The sequence below is a fragment of the Uloborus diversus genome, chromosome 3 (assembly GCF_026930045.1).
Source record: "Uloborus diversus isolate 005 chromosome 3, Udiv.v.3.1, whole genome shotgun sequence".
Classification (NCBI taxonomy): Eukaryota; Metazoa; Arthropoda; class Arachnida; order Araneae; family Uloboridae; genus Uloborus; species Uloborus diversus.
Genome location: NC_072733.1, coordinates 162,456,788 through 162,476,277, shown reverse-complemented (window position 1 = coordinate 162,476,277; position 19,490 = coordinate 162,456,788). Strand labels below are relative to the sequence as shown.

The window sequence follows — 19,490 nt, the reverse complement described above, 5'->3', positions numbered from 1 at the left end:
CTTTTTTTTTTTTTTGGAAAAGCAGTATTTTCAAACAGTGGTGCAGACGCTCGCTGGTGTACTAAATAAATTTTAGCTACTAGTTTGTCGATAATCTCAGCTTCTATGCGCGAGAACATCTGCCTCCAGCTCGGTTGTTGACTATTCCATATTGATCGAGTCCATAACAAGGGCGAAACTGCAATCTCTGGTTGTCATAACCAGGTTGTCATTACATGTAGTTCTGCCTTATTCCTTGAGAGCGATAAATTACTGCCTAAAAACAATTACCATAGTTTAGATTTTTGTTATAAAATACTTTTAAAATGTAGTCGTATCATTATTTACCTTCTCCTAATTTCAATTTCAGATTATTTTACAACGAATTTTAAACTATTGAAGATGGTGTATAATCAAAATGTAAATTTTAAAATGAATACAAACTGCAGAGCATAAAGCTTTAATGGTAATAAAATAACATACAATTTAACAAATACTTTATTCAAACAAGCAATCCATGCCTGGACGAGTTTGTCTTTGTAACAATTCAACATATATGTATATATTGTCCATGATATGTATTTTTCACCATCGTTCAATGGCTAGTTTTGTATCCAAGGGAACACATTCTAGTATCAAGAGCTCATTTTAAGATAAAAATTTGTTACAAAACTCATGCTAAGTAATTGAGTGAGTTATGCTTTATGTAATAAGCGAAATCAAACTTATTTAGAAAGATGTGTTTTCATTTGCTGCATTTGAAGCCGAAATGTTTGCAAAAAAAAAAAAAAGGAAGAAACTGTATTTAAAAAACGTATCAAATAAAAACATTAACTTTTAATTTGAATTTCATTTCATTCTCGAATTCCCTCAGCTTACAATGTTCATCAGCTGTGTTTGATCAAATTGTAAAACAAATGAAAAGGAATTAATGACAATGAAATATACTTACTTTATCTGTCATAAAAATAAAATTAATAGAAAAATTACTGAATTAATATGTAAATAAATTAAATTTTATAAAACATAAATAAGCAAGGAAGCATTAAGTCAGATGTATTTCAGTATACAAATCTGATCAATTAAGTAAACTAATCAATTCTTTTAAGGTATGAAGCCAGTCCTTGTTCTAGTCTTTAGATACAATTGTAATCTTTCATATCTACTATACTAGCTCTATAAGTTCATGATATGCATTATTCACACATTTCGTTGACATTTTCTAAAACAATCTTCATATGTAAGAGATGCTGCAACTTTGTGCTCCCTACTTTTGAAGAATAAATGAAATAAGTACATATAACGCTCTTAGACTACACACACCAGCATCATGCATAACTACTTTTGTGACATTTCTGAAAAGTAATAGTTCTATTGATTTGCAAAACCAACAAGCACATAATCTGAAATTACTTTTTAAATTCTTCACATCTCGAACATATATACTCTCTTATTTTAAGCAGTCTGAGGACGGCTTTTAAATAACTTTTCAATCAAAGAATCATCAGCAAGAGATGTGAGATCTCCTAAATCATGATCATTTGCAGCGATTTTTCTTAAGACACGACGCAGTATCTTTCCAGATCTTGTTTTGGGCAGACCAGATGTGATATGCAGGTATTCTGGTGTAGCAAATGGTCCTATCCAATATCGAACTGCAAATAAATCAATAAATGAAAAGTTAGAGCAACAGAAAACGTCAAGCGATATTTTCTTACCGCTAATAATTCTTAGGTTTACGAGTTTTGAAATTAGGCACGTGACATAGTTGCCGATGTCGTAGTTTACTTATGAGATACTGATCTGAGTAGGAAGAGAAATATTTTGAATGATCATTGTATTCTGACCTTTAAGGGAGGCTAGAAAAAGCAATAAAAATGAACCAAAGCCTGCATGTTAGCTCTGCATTTGAAAAAATTGCCCGCTCTAAGAAGGTGCAGCCTTACATAGTAACACTTAACTCGTGAAAATCTCAAAATGCTAGTTATACTAATGCATTCTATAAATATTGATAAAAATGAAGTGGAGCAATTAGGTTTTTTTTAAAATCAAGTATTTAAGAATATCGAAAATAGTTAAATACACTGTAACAAATTTCGGAGACGTTTCTAGATATATCGGAAACGTTTCCGAAATAGTAGGAATCCTTCTTCCAATAGCGAACTCCTCAATATTCAGAAAGCTTTTTGTTATTTCAAGAAATCTAGAAGCGGAAGTGATGACGCAACGCTTCGAAACCTATTTCATCCTTCCAACACGGGCGCCAATGAGTCGGAAATAACGAGAACTTCTTTTTTTCTTATCTATGGTTGCTGCAGTCAGCAACTGTTTAGCATTGGATTGCTTGTTATTTCATGTCTAGAGAGTAGTAAAATGTGTCGAAACTAATTTTACGTCTTTGCATTTTGGACTGCCCTTGATTTTTTAGACGATGTACGCAGCTATTAAGTTAGTTAATAACCATTTGTTTCTTTACAATTTCCAATGCAACCATAATTAGATATATATTGTGTGTTCAAGCGTGAATAGTTTCAACACCCGTGTTTATACTTAATGAAACGAAACCCTTTGGATTACTTATTCAGTTGTAATGGAGGTACTTAGATTTTCTTCCGCTCATGTTCACTTGTAAGTATTAATGAATATTTTAAAACATGTTGTTATATACATTTATATTTTTGTTGATTTGCATTTGATGAGGCTCCAATTGTAACTTGGGTTTATCGAATTAATTTAAAGTTATCCTACATACCTATGTGCGCGGTGTACTATTTGTTGTAAGCAACTGAAACTGATTAATTACGCAAAAGAAATAAGAGTTATATTTGAGAAGCAATCACAGAAAAGTTATTTCGAAATACTTGGATGTATATACATTTTGGTTCAAAAAGAAAAAAAAAACCAATTGTTTAATTCATTAGAAATATGGTCATGCAAATATTTTCTAGTATTGTAATATGCTTCACAAAAAATGTGCCAGTATTATTTATCTTTTTTTATTATAATTTATTCATTCATTTAAAAAAAATTTATACCATTAGAAAATGACCATGTTATCCATTAGTAAGAACATAGTTATGCAATTAATTCATCTACTTATTCATTTTGTTTAATGTGGTTAACAATAAAAAAATTCCTTGACATTAATTGTTCCGAAAATAACATTTCCTTCGTGGATATACTAGTTTAATGTAGGACAGTCAGGAGGAATGAGTCAGTGGCAAAAATGGAACAGCTGTATTTACATGCCGAAATAAAAGTAATATTATTTCATGTCATCGTTTTAAAAGTGATCATTTTTTAAATACTATGTTATTAATATGCAATGCACATATGGGGAGAAGACGAGGGGCGTTCACCACGCAGACTGTGCCATTGACATTTTCAAGGAGTTGTTTTTTAAGGGGGGGGGGACGCTTTATATCATTTTATGGGTGCACCATCACTCTTATGGTGTGGGGGGGGGGACTCTCGTATATATGAAATGGAAAAATCATGTAATAGAGTTCAATGTTTTAATAAATAAAATATATAATGCATTTTGCGCACACTCTAAAAATAAAATCAGTAACCTATTTTGATTACGTATCTATATTTGTGATAAACTGGAAAAGGGCAAGAACAGAAGAATAAACCCGAATGGTTCCAGCAGGGGGACTTTGGTGTCATATTTAAATTCATCAATTTCTCTGTTGGTATTTTTCGGTACACTTTGTTCGTCAAAGAAATTGACTTGACGTGAACGAATTTCGGAACGCAAAGTGTAGGTAAGTTTTGTCAAATTATATCCGAAAAAAGCTATCAAGTTTGATACAAGATATGTTTTTAAGTTCTGCATCAAAAATACAATATGTTGATAATTTTCTCTTGAAAATATTGAGAGAAAAACTGAAGTTTAATATTGTTTAACAAACAATCACTTTTGAGAAAGTACTCCCCTTCCCTCCCCCGACGATTTTGTGATTATGAATGAAACTACTATATTATTTCATAAATTTTCAAAAATTTATAACTGTGCATATGTTATGCTGTTAACCATGCTATTTGTCATTAGAAATTCAGAAAAAAAAAAAAAAAAAAAACAACGAATGATTCTAAAATTGCTTGTTTCATTGCTCTTAGATATGAAAGAATTGAAATTGATATGGCATGCAATACTATAGTAAAGAATTATTTTTTAGAAAAAATCACGGAAAAAGGATTCCGAAATTCTCAGAAACGTTTTTGAAAATTGTTTGGAGAATTCCGAAATACTCGGAAACGTTTTCGAAACTTTCATGAACCACAGCTGCACATAATACTCAGAAACATTTCTGGAAATTACGGAAAGAGGATTCCGAAATACTCAGAAACGTTTCTGAAAATTACAGAAAGAGGATTCCAAAATATTCAGAAACATTTCTGGAAATTATAGAAAAAGGATTCCGAAATACTCAGATACGTTTCTGGACATTACAGAAAGAGGATTCCGAAATACTCAGACACGTTTCCGGACATTATAGAAAGAGAATTCTGAAATACTCAGAAACGTTTTTGAAAATTTCATGAACCGCAGCTGCACGATATACTCAGAAACGTTTCCGAATTTTTTTTACCGTGTACGAACTCATTTCTACAATCAGTTAATAAATGTTTCATTTTTAATTGTGACAACGAAATAAGAAGTAAACAATAAAAATACATATAGTTTCAATTCTTTCTTTACTTCGTACAGGAAATAAACAACTAGTAGAAAAGTATTATTGGGGGTTAAGTAGCGATACATTGACCAATCTAAGCAAGAAAGGCATATCTTAATTTTTTCTTGAAACATTTCTTTCTTATCTAAGGATTATTTATCAGATTTAAAGTTTACAATAATAGTTATGAATGGGATGTTAATGCCTTCTCATGCTTAGGAGGGCAGCGTAGTTGCACGTGAAAGAAATATTTCATAGTTACCTTTTTCCTTCAACTCTTTTCCAACCTGTTCATTAAATTCTTTTCCCTGAAATGTAATTTCATTTTAATTAAACTGTGCTCGTTTCATGTACTTATTCAGTTCGTAGAAAAAAAATGGATTATTTTCATCCAAGTTTGATGTATTTAAGGCTAAAAAAGGAATTTAGATAAAATCGTATCATAACTCTTTCATGGTCAGAGGAACTATCTTTTAGTCTATTAATGGAATAAAAAAAGCTAAAATTATTTGAGAAACGTTTAAAATAGCAATATATTTTTTTTATGTACTATTGGGAATAAGAATATTCATTGACTACATTTTGCTTTATAATGGTTAAGAAAAGAAAAAAGAAATATTCACACAGTAGGGAAAAGCCTAAAAAGTTGCAGTATATCGTCGCCTCAGCGCAAGAGTAAGATATCTAATCCCAGAAAAAACACTAAGAAATCTTACTAAAGCTCTGAGGCGACGATTACTGATCTGGAATGTAGAGTCTACCAATGAAATGTTCTTTCTATTCCTTTCATATCCATCGCTTCCTTCGTGCACTTACGGCACTACAAGATAAAATATCCCAACGTGCGACACATCGAACATTATTATTATTTATTTTCTATATTTCTCTGATTTGAGGTAAAAATGTATATTTCATACTAAAGGGAACAGAAGCAAAACACAATTTTCTGTTAGGGGTCGTTCACAAATTATGTCACGCTTTGACGGGGGTCAGTGAAAGTGTGGTAGTTTGCGACAATGGAGAGGGAGGGGGATAACAAGAAATGTGACATCACTCACAATAACGTGACATGTGACTAGGGGAGGAGAGATATCAAAAATGTTGAAAAAAAGGTGTGACATCAATTATGGACAGCCGATAGCTCCTAACAGTCATTAAAAACAAATGGATTTAAATAATTCAGCAATTTGGGAAACTTGGAGAATGTCTCCTCCGCTACTAAGTCTGCCTGGATTTTCGAAAGTGATTCGCTAAACACAAACCCTTGATAGTGTGTTCATTTTTCTTACGCAAAAAGTTATCAGAATAATTTTCAGCGCGTTTCATTCAGTGGCAGATTTTCAAGTTTGGGGCCACGTCGCAATGCATTTTTGAGAGCCCCTTTAAAATAAAGTGAACGATGTCAAGTATTTTTCATGTATCGCGAAATGATAGGTCCGTCGTCTTATTTGAAATTTATAGCTACAAATTGAAAACACGAAACAGTTTTTTAACTCTGATAGAGAGAACATTCTGAAATGTGAATATTTAGGAAGAAATTTTTCATGCAATTCATTGTTAGGTAAAAATACAAAGGCTGTTAATTTAGTATCCGACTTTTTCTGAGGGAAACTCTTATAGGTATGAAGCAAACGCGCTTGCATGAGCTAATCTTAAACTTTAGTGCTCATGCTTGAATTTTTTACCGTATGTCAATAGCTTGCGTCGCTAGTAAACAGAGTTTGATCAAGCTAGTATATAACGCTCTCGTCAGATCTTTTAAATTGAGAAAGGAAAAAACAAAAAGAAAGGTACGACTGGAGCAACGCTACTGCATCAAATTTTGCCAGACATTTGTGGACACTCAAGTGAAAACCATTCGAAAGATGCAAATAGATTTCGGCGACAATTTCTCGCACTTGATTTCTACGTTTTTTGGTAAAAAAAATCAGACTCCTGTAGTTTATTCGGCTACTTGCTCTCCAGATATGGCGCATTGCGACTTCTGGCTGTTCCCCAAAGTCAAGAGACTATTAAAAGGGTCGTGCTGCTCCAGTATTTTCGTCATTGTACTTGAAATGAAAATATCCGAAGAGGACTCTACATTTTACGTCAGTCAAACTCTGTTTGCAGCTAATGACACTATTGACAAATGTGAAAAAATTCACGCATGAGCAGAAAGGTTCAAAGTCGGCTCATGCAAACGCGCTTAATTCATATTAACCAGATTTTTGCCCCAAAAAGTAAGGTTAGATAGTTTGCTAACAGTGAAAGTACAGTTTAGTTTAAAATAAAATTGAATAAGAAAAGATGGAACCTCTTTTAAAACAATAAAGCAGTACAGGCATTCTCCTTTTACAGAATGTGAAGTGGAAACAACAGCAGTTTCCGCGACGAATGGATGCGTTATTAAAGCTGATTCGACTGCTGCTGTTGACAACAAATGGCCAGAAACATTCAGCATATCGTCCACACGACCTGTTATCCACAAATAGCCATCCGAATCCCGTTTAGCACCTAAGGGAAATGTATAGAAAATGTTGTAAAACTTCGAAAAATTAGTCTTTCAAGTTTTTGCTATTCATCAAACTTGAATATCACCTGAATAGAAGCAAAGCATTTTTTTAAAATCAGAACACATGTAATACCGTAATACATATATGCACATATTGTAACATTATGCTTCTTGGTGGATACCATCTCGCTACAAAGCAATTTGGAATGCATCTATCTCAATTAGATTGGTTGAAAACATTGAGAGATAAAAATGCAGGGAGTGAAGACTTTCATTCGTGAAGCGAAGACCCCAAGTCACGCGATAGATTTTAAAGCAAACATTGGAAGAAATCAGGCTTCTTTCGCTAATTTCACACAAAACGTGTCAGCCATCATCGTTGATGAGTCATGTGACTTGGGGTCTTTTCCTCAGCTTTTGTTAAGCCAATGATTGAACTTGCTCCCTCCGTTTACTTATTCCTGCTCTAAGGTTGAAAACTGCTTTGAAAAATAAGTTCAATCCGTCCAATTTCCTCTCTCCAGTAACTGGTTTTGACTCCAAACGCTGTACTTATTCTTTTAACTTTTGTGCTTACATTATTGATTTAAAAGTTTAAACCCCGCCCCATATTTTGTGTTTCAAAAACGCAGAGGAAATGCAAAAGTTGGCTTATGACGTCAGAGTTCACGTACTCTGGCCTGCGATACTCTTAGATCACAGCATGAGTGCTGCGAATTTTACTATGTCCTTAAATCATTAGTGACCATGGGAAATATGTGTCTCTTTATTTCAAATTTATTTTATAAATTATTAAATACAAATAACTTTTTTTTTTAAATTAAGACATCATAATCTCAATATTAGCAAAAATCTAAAAGTCAATTATTGTTTTAAAAACATATTGTACTTAAAAAAAAAAAAAATCACAAATTTTCACTCTATCCCAAAACGTGGTCCTAAAACGGGTTAAGTCCTAATTTGAAAGACGAAATTGTCTTTTGGTGTTGTGAAGATAATTTCGAACTGTTCCAGACAGGGCCGGCTCTAGCAGTTTTGCCGCCCAGGACAAATCTGCAAAGTACCGCCCCTCCCCACGATAAACAAATTAAAATAATAATTTTAAAAAAACGTTCAAACATTACATGTTTTGCATCACAAAAAAAAATAATAATAATAATAAAACTACGTTCCTTCTTTTTGGTAATTCTTTCTTTTGAATGTGAAACGTTATTCAAAAAAAAAAAAAAAAAACGTCGCCCCCCCCCTTTCTGCCCCCTCCACCTAAAATTGCTTTGATTGAAAGCAGTTGTTTTGCTAGTCTTCTATTCATCAATTCATCCATTCAAAGTACGACCGCAGCTTTCCTGCATTGTCCGACAGAGGCAAAACCATAAAAATATTTGAGGGGGGCACGCTTAAAATTCCCCGTATTTTCTAGGGGGCTCCGGGGATTCTTCCCTGGAGAAAATTTTGAAATTGTAGTCCTAATAACGCAGTTTTAGACGGTCTCTGCGGTTTAGACGGTGGAACGTTTCATGGGGCCTTCCGAGGCTTTAAGAGACTGAAGTCTTAAAAACGCGATTATAGGCGATATGTGTAGACGTTAGAGTAAGGGATGGGACATTGGTGTTGTCTTCTATCATTTTTTTTTTTTTTAAATAGAGTGAAATCGATCACCTCTCACCCCCAAGTTTTCGACATTGAAGTCCCAAATCGCAGTTTCCGACATACTTTGATGATTACTGAAAAGAAGGCTCTTTGGTTCTCCCCTCCCCCCCCCCAAAAAAAATCAAAATAGAAGTCCTAAAAAGCGAATTTTTTAAGCGATATTCAGGGACTAGGGTGATGGTTTAAAGTTATCACCTTAATTTTTTGGAGATTATAGTTTTTTCATTTTTAGATTTTATACGGGAGCATCTTCTCACTCTATTAAAAGAGGACTGCGTGCTAAGCATCTCAACAAATCGTCGTTTCTGATAATCCATTTTTTGATGGATGCTAAAAGAAGCGGTTTGAGGCGCAAGTCCTTTGTCCGGAAGTTTTCCGAAATAGAAGTCTTAGAAGGGGCCGTGGTAGCCCGATCGGTAGAGTGTCGGTTTCGGGGCCGGAGGGTCCTGGGTTCGAACCTCGATGGTCGAAGACCCACCGTCGTCATTAAAGGGGACTGGGCGACGTTAAATATGCTCGTGGTCTCAATGTCCTCCAAGTGAAACGATACCTCTAGGGGCGCTAGTACTAGGCAGCTATTAGCTCCTGGACTTGTTCTAAATTCTCATTAACTGTTCGATCCGGTGATGGTGCTGCCATCTATCGGTATATAAAATAATGGAGGCAAGGCACTTAGTATGCAGTCCTCGACATAAATACAGTTGTAGTCAGTTGTGACTCTGAATAGGAATAGAAGTCTTAGAAACGCGACTGCACACCATATTTGGTAACAATAGGGGCTCTGCAATTTTTCAAAATTGTAGCTTCAAAAAAGCAGTCTTAAATGATTTTCCATGTTGCTTAGATTTCAAGGTGCTTAGTAGTTGTTCCCCTGGAAATGTAGCAAAATTGAACCCTTGGAAACGAGATTTGAGATGTCCTTCAATCATTTTGGCTGAGGGAAGAGACTTCCAAATCATAGCATTTTATGGATTTTCTTATTTTTGAACCGTCTAGGAAAAAGGAAAAAAAAAGAGGAAGAGGTCCAGGATGAAAGAAATATAAGGTGTGGGACGTGATTAATTGGGCAATAATCTGTACCAATTGAAAAAAAATAATTTAAAGGTTCTTTTTAATAGAAATTAAGATTTTACACAACATTCTCTAAATTTTTTTTCTATTAAAATTACTTCGTTTTCTCGAGGAGCGTTCGGTTTTTCTCTTTAGTAATATGGAATAATATTGAAAAAAATATACTCAGCCCTGGGGGGGGGGGAGCCCTGCGCGCAATCCAAGTCCGGACTGCAGAAAATAAAACTCTGGACCACCAAAAATGTATAATTATTTAAAGCGTCGTAAATAATAATTACTTGCTACGCTATTGCTAGAAGTACCCACTTAGGGGGAAGGGGTCATAAAGCCGCCATTGAAATTTTTAGAGGGTGTTTTAAGGGGTATTTTTTCTTTTTTTGGGGGGGGCTCTTGCTTTGAGGGGAAGTTTTCGTGATCTTTAGGAGGGTGCGCCCTTGTACTCAGGGGGTGGGTACCCCTGCTATTGCAATTTCCCACGGCGCATGTACATTCCCCTGTACATGAAATACGGCTCTCCAGGGAGGCACACACTTTGGGAGAAATTGCCTGTCGAGTCGCTAAAGCAGTTTTAAATCAATTTAATATTTGTCAAAATTAGTTGGAGACAAATGTCTAACTTCAAAATTCGAACCTTATGCCCAACCTGTTCAGACGACAACTTGACCTCATATCCTAGCTGTACAAAATCAGGACCTTCTATCCGTGGAACTGTATGCCGGACCATATGTCCGCTGGATCTTATGTCCGCTAGACCTTCTGGACGTACGTGGATAATAATTATAATATTGTTTAACCTCATGAATACAACACAAGAAAGCAGAAGCGAATAATGATTTAAAAACATAAAGCTTACTTCAGAAAGATTCCTTTCCTATGAATTTTTTTTTTTATTCTTTAAATTTTTTCTTTGATTAATGGCGCTGATGGCAGCGATATTTCAGCTAAATTGCCAATAGTAACAAATCATACTCAGTTCTTTGACTACAAAGATGCAGAGCGGGCTTTCAGCAATCACTTTATTGGTTGAAAACTCGCTGCTCGAGTGTCTGGTCAATTTGTCGGGGAACACAATCAACTCAAAGAGAAAATACCACTTTATGGAAGGGATGGCGGTGACAGTAGCACACGTTTCTTTTTTTTCTCTCTTTTTACTGGTACGAAAGAGAAATACAACCCTTCCAAAACAACACCAAAAAATTATACACGAAACAATTGACAAGAAGAGAGCGGCATTTACAATCAGGGTCTTTGGAAGAGGAAGGGTTGGACCATCTCCCGAAACAGGTTGTGGGGGAATGAAATTGGTGACGCAGCAACGGAAGCACTCGCGGAGCAGTTTAAGGCGATTTCAATAGGTAATGACATTGCTTCGGTCCTATTTTTGGACATAAAAGCATAATTTGGAAAAAAAATTACGCCTTCGTGTCTTAATTTACATTCTTTGATACTAGTGTTTATGTCTCATTCATATTTTACGAGAATAATTTTTAATTCGAATAAAATGGAAGAACAAAACTTGATCATGATTGACTTCAAACTAGAATTATTATGAAACTAAACCAAGTTTGAATTCAACTTAAAATAATTTTATTAGAAGAAAATGGTAATCTATTTGAGTCATTAAATTCGAAAACTGCTACGAAAACATCTTTTCCTGAGTTGGAAGCGAAAGTTCTGTTATTCATTTACTTTAAAGTTTATCTTCAAAAAATTGTAGAAGAGAGAAAGAATCATTATTGGTATTACTAATATAATAAATTAATATTAATTATGAAGGGAAAAACGAATTTATCAATGAATAATCATTGAATTTAATAATGTATAGCAACTATATTGGTTCAAAATAGTTATATACTTACATTTATAAAATATATATATTAACATAGAGGGAAAAATACAAATACTCAGAAACTGATTACCACATGGTACTTCATTTATACGTTTTTTTATGAAAGAAATTACATATCTTATGAAACATTTTTAAAGCAATTACTGTTATTACAAGCATATATTTTCCAAGTACTGTTACTCGTGTATAAATGGAAAAATTTTGTAACTATATTGATTCAAAATGCAAATAACTGTGTATATAAATGACTACAATAGATGCAGTGAAATATTCTTTTGGCAAAATATTAAAATAACTACAGATAAATAAGTACGGAATATCAGAGTCTGATTGTTACATAACGTTTCTCTAATAACCCCAATAAAATATTATCCTATGAAATATTTTTAAGAACAAACCTTTACTTTAAACTGATATTTCCAAGAACTGTTGGCTGTGACTTTTCAAATGGATACAAATGATGAACATTCAAAATATGATTAGCTATGTAATTACTGACGATTTTGATTCAAATAAATGAAATAAGCTATAATAAATACATATACTGAAATATTTGCATTTGTAGAATATATGCACAACTCTAAATGGGAAAATATGTATTCTCCGAAACTGAGACCGCATAAAGTTTTATTTGAAGTTTATTATCGAATGATTTTTTGTTTGTTTTTTAACAGTTCATTTAAGACAGAAATTTTTCAATTACTGTTGCGCAAAATTAATTCATGAAATATTTACATTTACGAAATAAATGAAACAACTAGTGAAAATATTGATTCTTCGAAACTTAAACCACATAATGTTTCAATATTAACTCCAGTATTAAGAGATCTCTTATCCTATGAAACATTTTTGAGAACTCATACTATAATTTCAAACAGATATTTCTGATAACAGCGCGCTCGCGAATTATCGAATACATATAAATGACGACAATTCAAAATATTTGCATCTGTAGAGTATACGAATAAATGTGTACAACAATAGAGGAAAAAAATAAGTTTTCTCCGAAATTGACACAACATGACATTTCATTAATGGGCATTCGTAAATCACTATTTCGGAAATTTATTATATGTACTATAAAACAACCTTTCTTCCTTTAAAAAAAATTATTTAAAATAGACATTATTCAAGCACTACCGCCCGTAATTAAATCATAAAAAATTGCATTTGTAAAATATATATTACAAGTATAGTGGGAAAGATATAGATTCTCCAAACTGAAACCACATAATAACGCCACATAAAACTAAGAATTAAAGAATGGAATATGAAGCACTGTAGCAATTTTTGAAAAAGAATTTAGATGAATTATGAAACATTCTCCTGTTTCTTTGAAATTTCATGCCCCGGGGAGTTCGTGCGATAAATAGCGCGAGCCGAAAAATTAAAATTGAAGATGCAAACCAATATTGAGCAATGGAAACAAGCAAGTCAGTGCTTCCAGGATGACGTCAGAGACGGTCATTTCCCCCCTCCTTTAGCCACGAAGCGGCGAAACTGGAAAATTAAAGACACGGTCCCACCCTCCTTTTCAACCACCCTGATTTACAATAGGGCTGTAAAGCACATGGCCTGGGGCCCAGAATCAGGCGGAGGATTCTGATGGGAATCGGACCCCACCCATTCTGTTTCGCTTTGCAATTAGACACATGACCATCTGACGTTGGCGACAGCAATTAAGGTACAATAAGCCATAAGCCTGAACAAAAAGACCAACAACGTACACGTACTTTTCGGATTCCCAAAAGCTACAAAAAAAGAATTATACTTGCAAGATACTTTTGTACAAGTTTTTCTCTAGTAAGAAATGTGTTTGACATTCGAACCAAAAAGCCGCCCCCAAAATTTGCCACCCCGGACAGGGGTATGGTTTGTCCGGCGCTAGAGCCGCCCCTGTTCCCAGTGGCGGATCACCGCATAGGCGCATGAGGCGCTAGCTGGGGCCTCCAGCTAAGCAGGGGGCCTCTCAGCCGCGATGTGTCACATAACTCAAAGCCAAAAATTTTTTTTTTGTTTTAGGATTTGCCATGAAAAGTCATAATTTTTTGTACAAAATGCTCAAAACTCATGGAAATTGACAGTTAGTCATGGGTTTTAGGCGCGGGCAGATTGCTCCCAATAGGGCCGTGTCTATGGGGGCCCCTGGCTTTAGGTGCCTTTGTTCGGATTTTGTCCAGGAGAAAAAATTGTTTGTTTAGAGAATTTGCAACAGAAAGTCATAGTTTTGAGTGGGAAATACTCAAAAGTCATAGAATCGCCCAGTTAATCATGGATTTTAGGCGCGGGCTGACTGCTCCCAATAGGAGCCCCTGCCTCTAAAGGGGCCCCAGGCTTCAAGTGCGTTTATTTGGATCTTTCCAGGAGAAAAAAAATGTTTGTTTAGAGGATTCGCAATAGAAAGTCATAATTTTGAGTGGAAAATGCTCAAAAGTCATGGAATCGACAGTTAGTCATGGATTTTAGACGCGGGTTGACTGCTCCCAATAGGGCCCCGCTGCGTCTAAAGGGGCGAGAGGCTTCAGGTGCCTTTTTTTTTTTTTTTGGATTTTTTCCAGGAGAGAAAATTGGGACATTAGAAAAAAAAAGTATGTTTTTAACCGACTTCAAAAAGGAGGCGGTTATCAATTCATACCGTATGTATGTTGTTTTTTTTTTGTTTGTCCACTCATAGCGTCTCACCTAGTGAACCAATTTTGATGATTCTTTTTTTAATGGATAGGGGATGGCTCAACTTAGGTCCCATTACTTTGTTTGCCCATATTTGTTCTTTAGAAAAAAAGTTATGAGCAAAAAACAGTAAATTTTATGCAATTTCCCTATTAAATGATTTTGTAGCGAAGTTCGCACTTCTCATCCGTGGATAACGGTGTCTCAGTGGTAGAATTCTCGCCTCCCACACGAGCGACCCGGGTTCAAATCCCAACTAGGACAAAGTGAATTTCACTAAAATTTCGTTTCTACTGTTTTCCGTATTTTCTCGAATGTTCTATTAATTTCTGTATCTTTCCAAGTCTGGAAAGTTCCAGCACTTTCTCAAGTTGTATATAAGGAGATGTAACGTTCATTCGTGGTTCTGAATAAAGATCTCGAGTTGAGACTAACGAGTATTCGCTTCATTTGGCTTTCACATTGTCTTCGCTATCTTCATCTACACGACAATAGGAAACTCATTGTTATAAAACTTTGGTGCCCATAACAGTAATAGTAATTGTAATGATAATTTTGAATGAAGGCTTCTCTGAAGCAAGCATCAAATTTCTTCAAGGGATATTTCGATAATGGGGAATCTGGCGCTGTCGTCTTATTTTGGCGTAAATAACTTTATTTTATTAACCCTGCTGATTTATAGTAACCCTATGTGAAACATCAAAATCTTCCTTTCTTCAGTGCTATTGCTCCATAGTAGGGGTAAACCTAACCTGGAACCGAGGTGATGCAGTGATTAGGATCTGCTTAGCCTTCACAATGCTACCATTAGGTTTGACTCAACTACTCTGTAGTATTTTTATCGTTATCATCTATGCCGATAACAGATGATCGGGGCTAAGTAAGAAAATACAGGATTGCATCATGAGCAACTTAGATGCTGTGGAATGTAAATTAGTTAGGAAAAACGTAATACTTAAATGGTTATGATTAAATTAACTACGCATGATTTCCAGAGAGGAACAAAGATAAGTTTTTAGTGCCAATCGCTTAAAGTTTAACGCGTGTCAATAGTTTTTTTTTTTAGTATGGAGCATTTTTAAGAAAAAAATGTGAAGTTTCGTGATGGTAACTTCTTATTATTTCTGAAATACCTACATTTACACTAAAAAGAATGAAATAAAAAAATTTTGAAAAAAAATAGAACCGACTTCAAAATTGCCCTAAAAAGTGAAAAATAATTTTATTCTTTAAACACCATCGATAATGCTTTTAAACATAATTTTTGAAGTTGGCGCAAAAACGATAGATAAAATCATTCACAGCCATAACTCAAATACAACTATAAATTTAACCAGGACCAGTTTCTTCACTATCACATACATTATGCATTGATGACAGCATATTTGAATAGCGATATACGTAAATGTTTCGTTCGTAACTTTGGATGCTTTTCTGAAAAAAAATATGAACGAAGCATGGTTACACTGGATTTTACGTTTTGTTTTTGCGCCAATTTCAAAAATTATGTTTAAAAGCATTATCGATGGTGTTTAAAGAATAATATTATTTTTCACTTTTTAGGGCAATTTTGAAGTCGGTTCTATTTTTTTTCAAAATTTTTTAATTTTTTTGTATGTACAAGGTGCAAATTTCAAAATATTTGTGTTTCTTTCCTCCGGAATGCTTCATCAAAACAAGCAGCAGATTTCGTGTTCCACCGTAGCCATCACTTTTTCTGAGATCGGAGAGTTCCCGCTTTTTTGTTCAAGGTCGTATGTCCCCTAGAGAAAGTGATGTGTTAGATAAGAAGTGACAAAAGGGAAGGCATTACTATGGCTCAAGTTCCACGCTAAATGGAATCCCAAAGAGGGGAGTTGACCTTGGGAAAATGACCGGAAGCACCGTTCTTCTGCCCTGTACATTCCAATCCAATTCAGTAGTGCAATGTTATCTTGTCTTGCAACAGTGGTCAGAGTCTTGCTAGTTTAATGAAAGAAAAAATACCTTCTAACTAATAATACAGTCCTGGTGTTTAGGTGAGCAATGAAACTTTCTTTTCTCTAATGCCTTAACTTACTTTTTAGTCGTAAGTTTAAAAACGAAATTGTCTCAAAAGAGTCGAAAAAGAAGGGAAATGTGGGGCAAAGTGAAAAAAAAGATTAACATCACTTACTTTTTTTTCAATATGAACAAATTAGAATTTTGTTCTAAAATATACGGCTCATAAAGTAGGAGCAATACAGTCGAGTCCCGACTTACGCGAGGGATGCGTTCCAAGACACCTCGCGTAAGTCGGAATTTCGCGTTGTGGAACATGGTATGTTTAGTAATTTTTTTATAAGCATAAACAATTGTTTCAGACGTTTGTAAACACTTCTCATATTGTTTCAAACCATTTATTAACTATATATTGCAGTATCTTTAACAAGGAACCGACATTTTCTGTATTTTAAAAAAAACGTTATTATTTGACATAAAATTCTGTAATTTAGCACAAAGTTAATGATTAATGGGGGAGAGAAACTTTAAATAAAGCAGTATGGTACTTACAGTATGTACATTACAGCATTATTATAGCACTTAACAGTATATATAGTAAATATATTTATTATTTAAAAAAATGAAGAAGGTTTATGCAGCGCGATCAGAATGTTATCAGAGTGTATTTTATCAACGTTCATACAGTAGCTCTCAAAAGTGTTCGTACACCTACGACTTTCAATGAAATAGGCATCCATTGGTTAGAATTAATATTTCGGAATAGGTATTTTATTATAAGATTTATGATCTATTTTTAACAAAACTACATGAAAATTTTTAATAAAACATTAAAACATAATTTTTAAAAAATCAAAAACCAAAAATTGCCGGAAATTTTATCTCACAAAAGTCTTCGTACACTTTGAAAAAATGTCAAAAAATTAGTAAATAATCTAACTTTTAACAAATTTATTATTTAGTAGAATATCATGCAGTATCAGCAACAGCTTTTAAACTTCTGGGAATAGATTTCATTGTTTTTTTCTTTCTTTTTTTGATAAATTTCTGAGTAAGTGTTCAGCCGCACTTCGAGTCTTACTGTTTCTAGTTCGCTTTTCGTTTCAATAGTGTACTTTCGTTATCTAACTACCAGATATCTCCAAATATGTTCCATTAAGTTTAAATCAGGCGATTGAGAAGATATTTCTAAGCTTAAGACAATTTTTGAGGCACCAAACGCAAACGTGTGCTTCTTATCGTTATCTTGATAAAAAACAAAGTTGTTTCCGTTTACCAAATTTTGGGCTAATAGTTAAAAATTGTTTTTTAAAATATTTAAATGAACAGCATGATTCATTATTTCATCAAAAAAATTCCAAATTTCCAAGTCCTGATGCTGTAATGCACCCTCACACTAGAACATCTTCACCGCCCTGATTAACTGATCCAACTAAGTTCTTAAGATTAAATTCTTCATTTTTTTCTTCTATTTACAAGTATGCAACAATTGAACCTAAAACGTTGAATTTATTTTCATCTATAAGTAAGACGTTGTTCCAAAACGTTTTGAACTTATTTATCATTGATATTACGACGGAAAGCGTAAGCTTACTGTTTTTCGCACGAACAAGAAAATTTCTGCGGGAAGCGGTTCCATTTAATCCAGCTAATCAGAGAACTTGGCGAACAATTTTAGATGAAAATTAAACTTAAAATGTTTCATTCAATTCTGCATACACTTTTTCAGCACTCAAATGTGTATTCTTTATAATTTTTTTAACTGCAAACCTCAGATCACGCGTTGTTAACTTTGCCAGTTGACCTTTTCTTACCTTGTTTTCGATCCGATTCTTGTCTTCAAAGCATTTCATCAAGCACTTCACTATAGAATGGTATAAATTACATAATTTAGAGACATTTCAAACCAATTTATGGCTACTGTGAGGGAAAAAAAATCAAATTTCGAATCGTTTTTGTTGTTTTCTACGCATACGTAACATTTAAAAATAATAAGCAGAATATTAGTGAATAAATAGACAAAAAAATAAACGGCAAATGACTTTACAGTGTCATTACGATGCAAAAATAATAAAAAAAACCATACATGATAATTTTAATCATGAATTTTTTTCGAAAATATTTCAGTGTACGATGACTTTTGTGGCGTATTATTTCTCTGTCTCTTCGTTTTTCGACCCATTTCAAAAAAAAAGATAAGTCAATATTTTGAAAGAAACTACTGGGTTTTATTCAGAATGGCATAGGAGTGGTGTGAAAAAAAAAATTGGACTTCATATTCGAATTCAGTTTTGTGTTATTTTGGTTTTACTACAAAATTTCAAGGTGTACGAACACTTGGGAGTCACTGTATGTAAAATGAAAAAAAAAAAAAAGTTAAGAATCGTAGCGGTTATTTGTATAAATAAAGTAAAGCGTTGTTTAGACTAATGCATCATGTAAACTTCCACTTTCAGTGATGCTAAAGGGATGAAAGTTCGTTCACAAAACCAATATTTAGTGTTAACGAAGCCCATTCTAACTCTCCGCCGCTCTTTTCGGAAAAATTTCATGTTGCAGGCGAGTAATTTATGTCCGCACTAAAAAATTTATTACTCATGAAAAGCTCGCGTTATAGCCATTTCGCGTAAGTCGGATCGCGTTGTAGCGGGATCCAACTGTATATTTAAAAAAAAAAAACCGCTTAAATATTATTTTTACTTTTTGGCTATAACTTTGAACATCCAAAAAACGTGGAAAATTTTCACTTTTTTTTCTATGGGTTTGCACCATATGAAAAAAAAAAAAAAAGAATTTTTTTTGAATGAAATTTTTTTTATTTGATTAAAAGATATCGTTGATCAAATCAATGAGTAAATAAAAGAATGAATGAATAAATAAAAAGAAAAGGAAAAAATAAACAAATAAAAAATAAATTAATCAATTAATATACGAGAAAAATTAAAGGATGAGGATACGAGTGAATAAAATAGTGAATGAATATGAAAATAAATGAATCAATCAATAAAAAAGGAATTATTAAGTGAAAGAATGTAAATGAGAAAAAAAAAATAAACAAATGCGCAGTTGATTTTATAAAGTATTAAACAATAAACGAAATGAGCTATTTCACTTTGCC

At 33.7% G+C, this 19,490-nt stretch overlaps 1 protein-coding gene across 1 annotated transcript in view; it reads right to left on the bottom strand.

Moving 5' to 3' along the window:
* Nucleotides 1-430: 430 nt before the first annotated feature.
* LOC129219027 (acetyl-coenzyme A synthetase-like) overlaps nt 431-19,490 on the bottom strand; it is a 28,685-nt gene continuing 9,625 nt past the window's right edge. Inside the window, exons 3-6 of the mRNA XM_054853347.1 lie at nt 13,388-13,473; nt 6,955-7,154; nt 4,921-4,966; nt 431-1,634 (exon numbers count right to left, since the gene is read on the bottom strand). Of these exons, the coding sequence (XP_054709322.1) occupies nt 1,435-1,634; nt 4,921-4,966; nt 6,955-7,154; nt 13,388-13,473 (532 nt within the window). The 3' untranslated portion in view covers nt 431-1,434. The remainder of the gene's footprint in view (nt 1,635-4,920; nt 4,967-6,954; nt 7,155-13,387; nt 13,474-19,490) is intronic.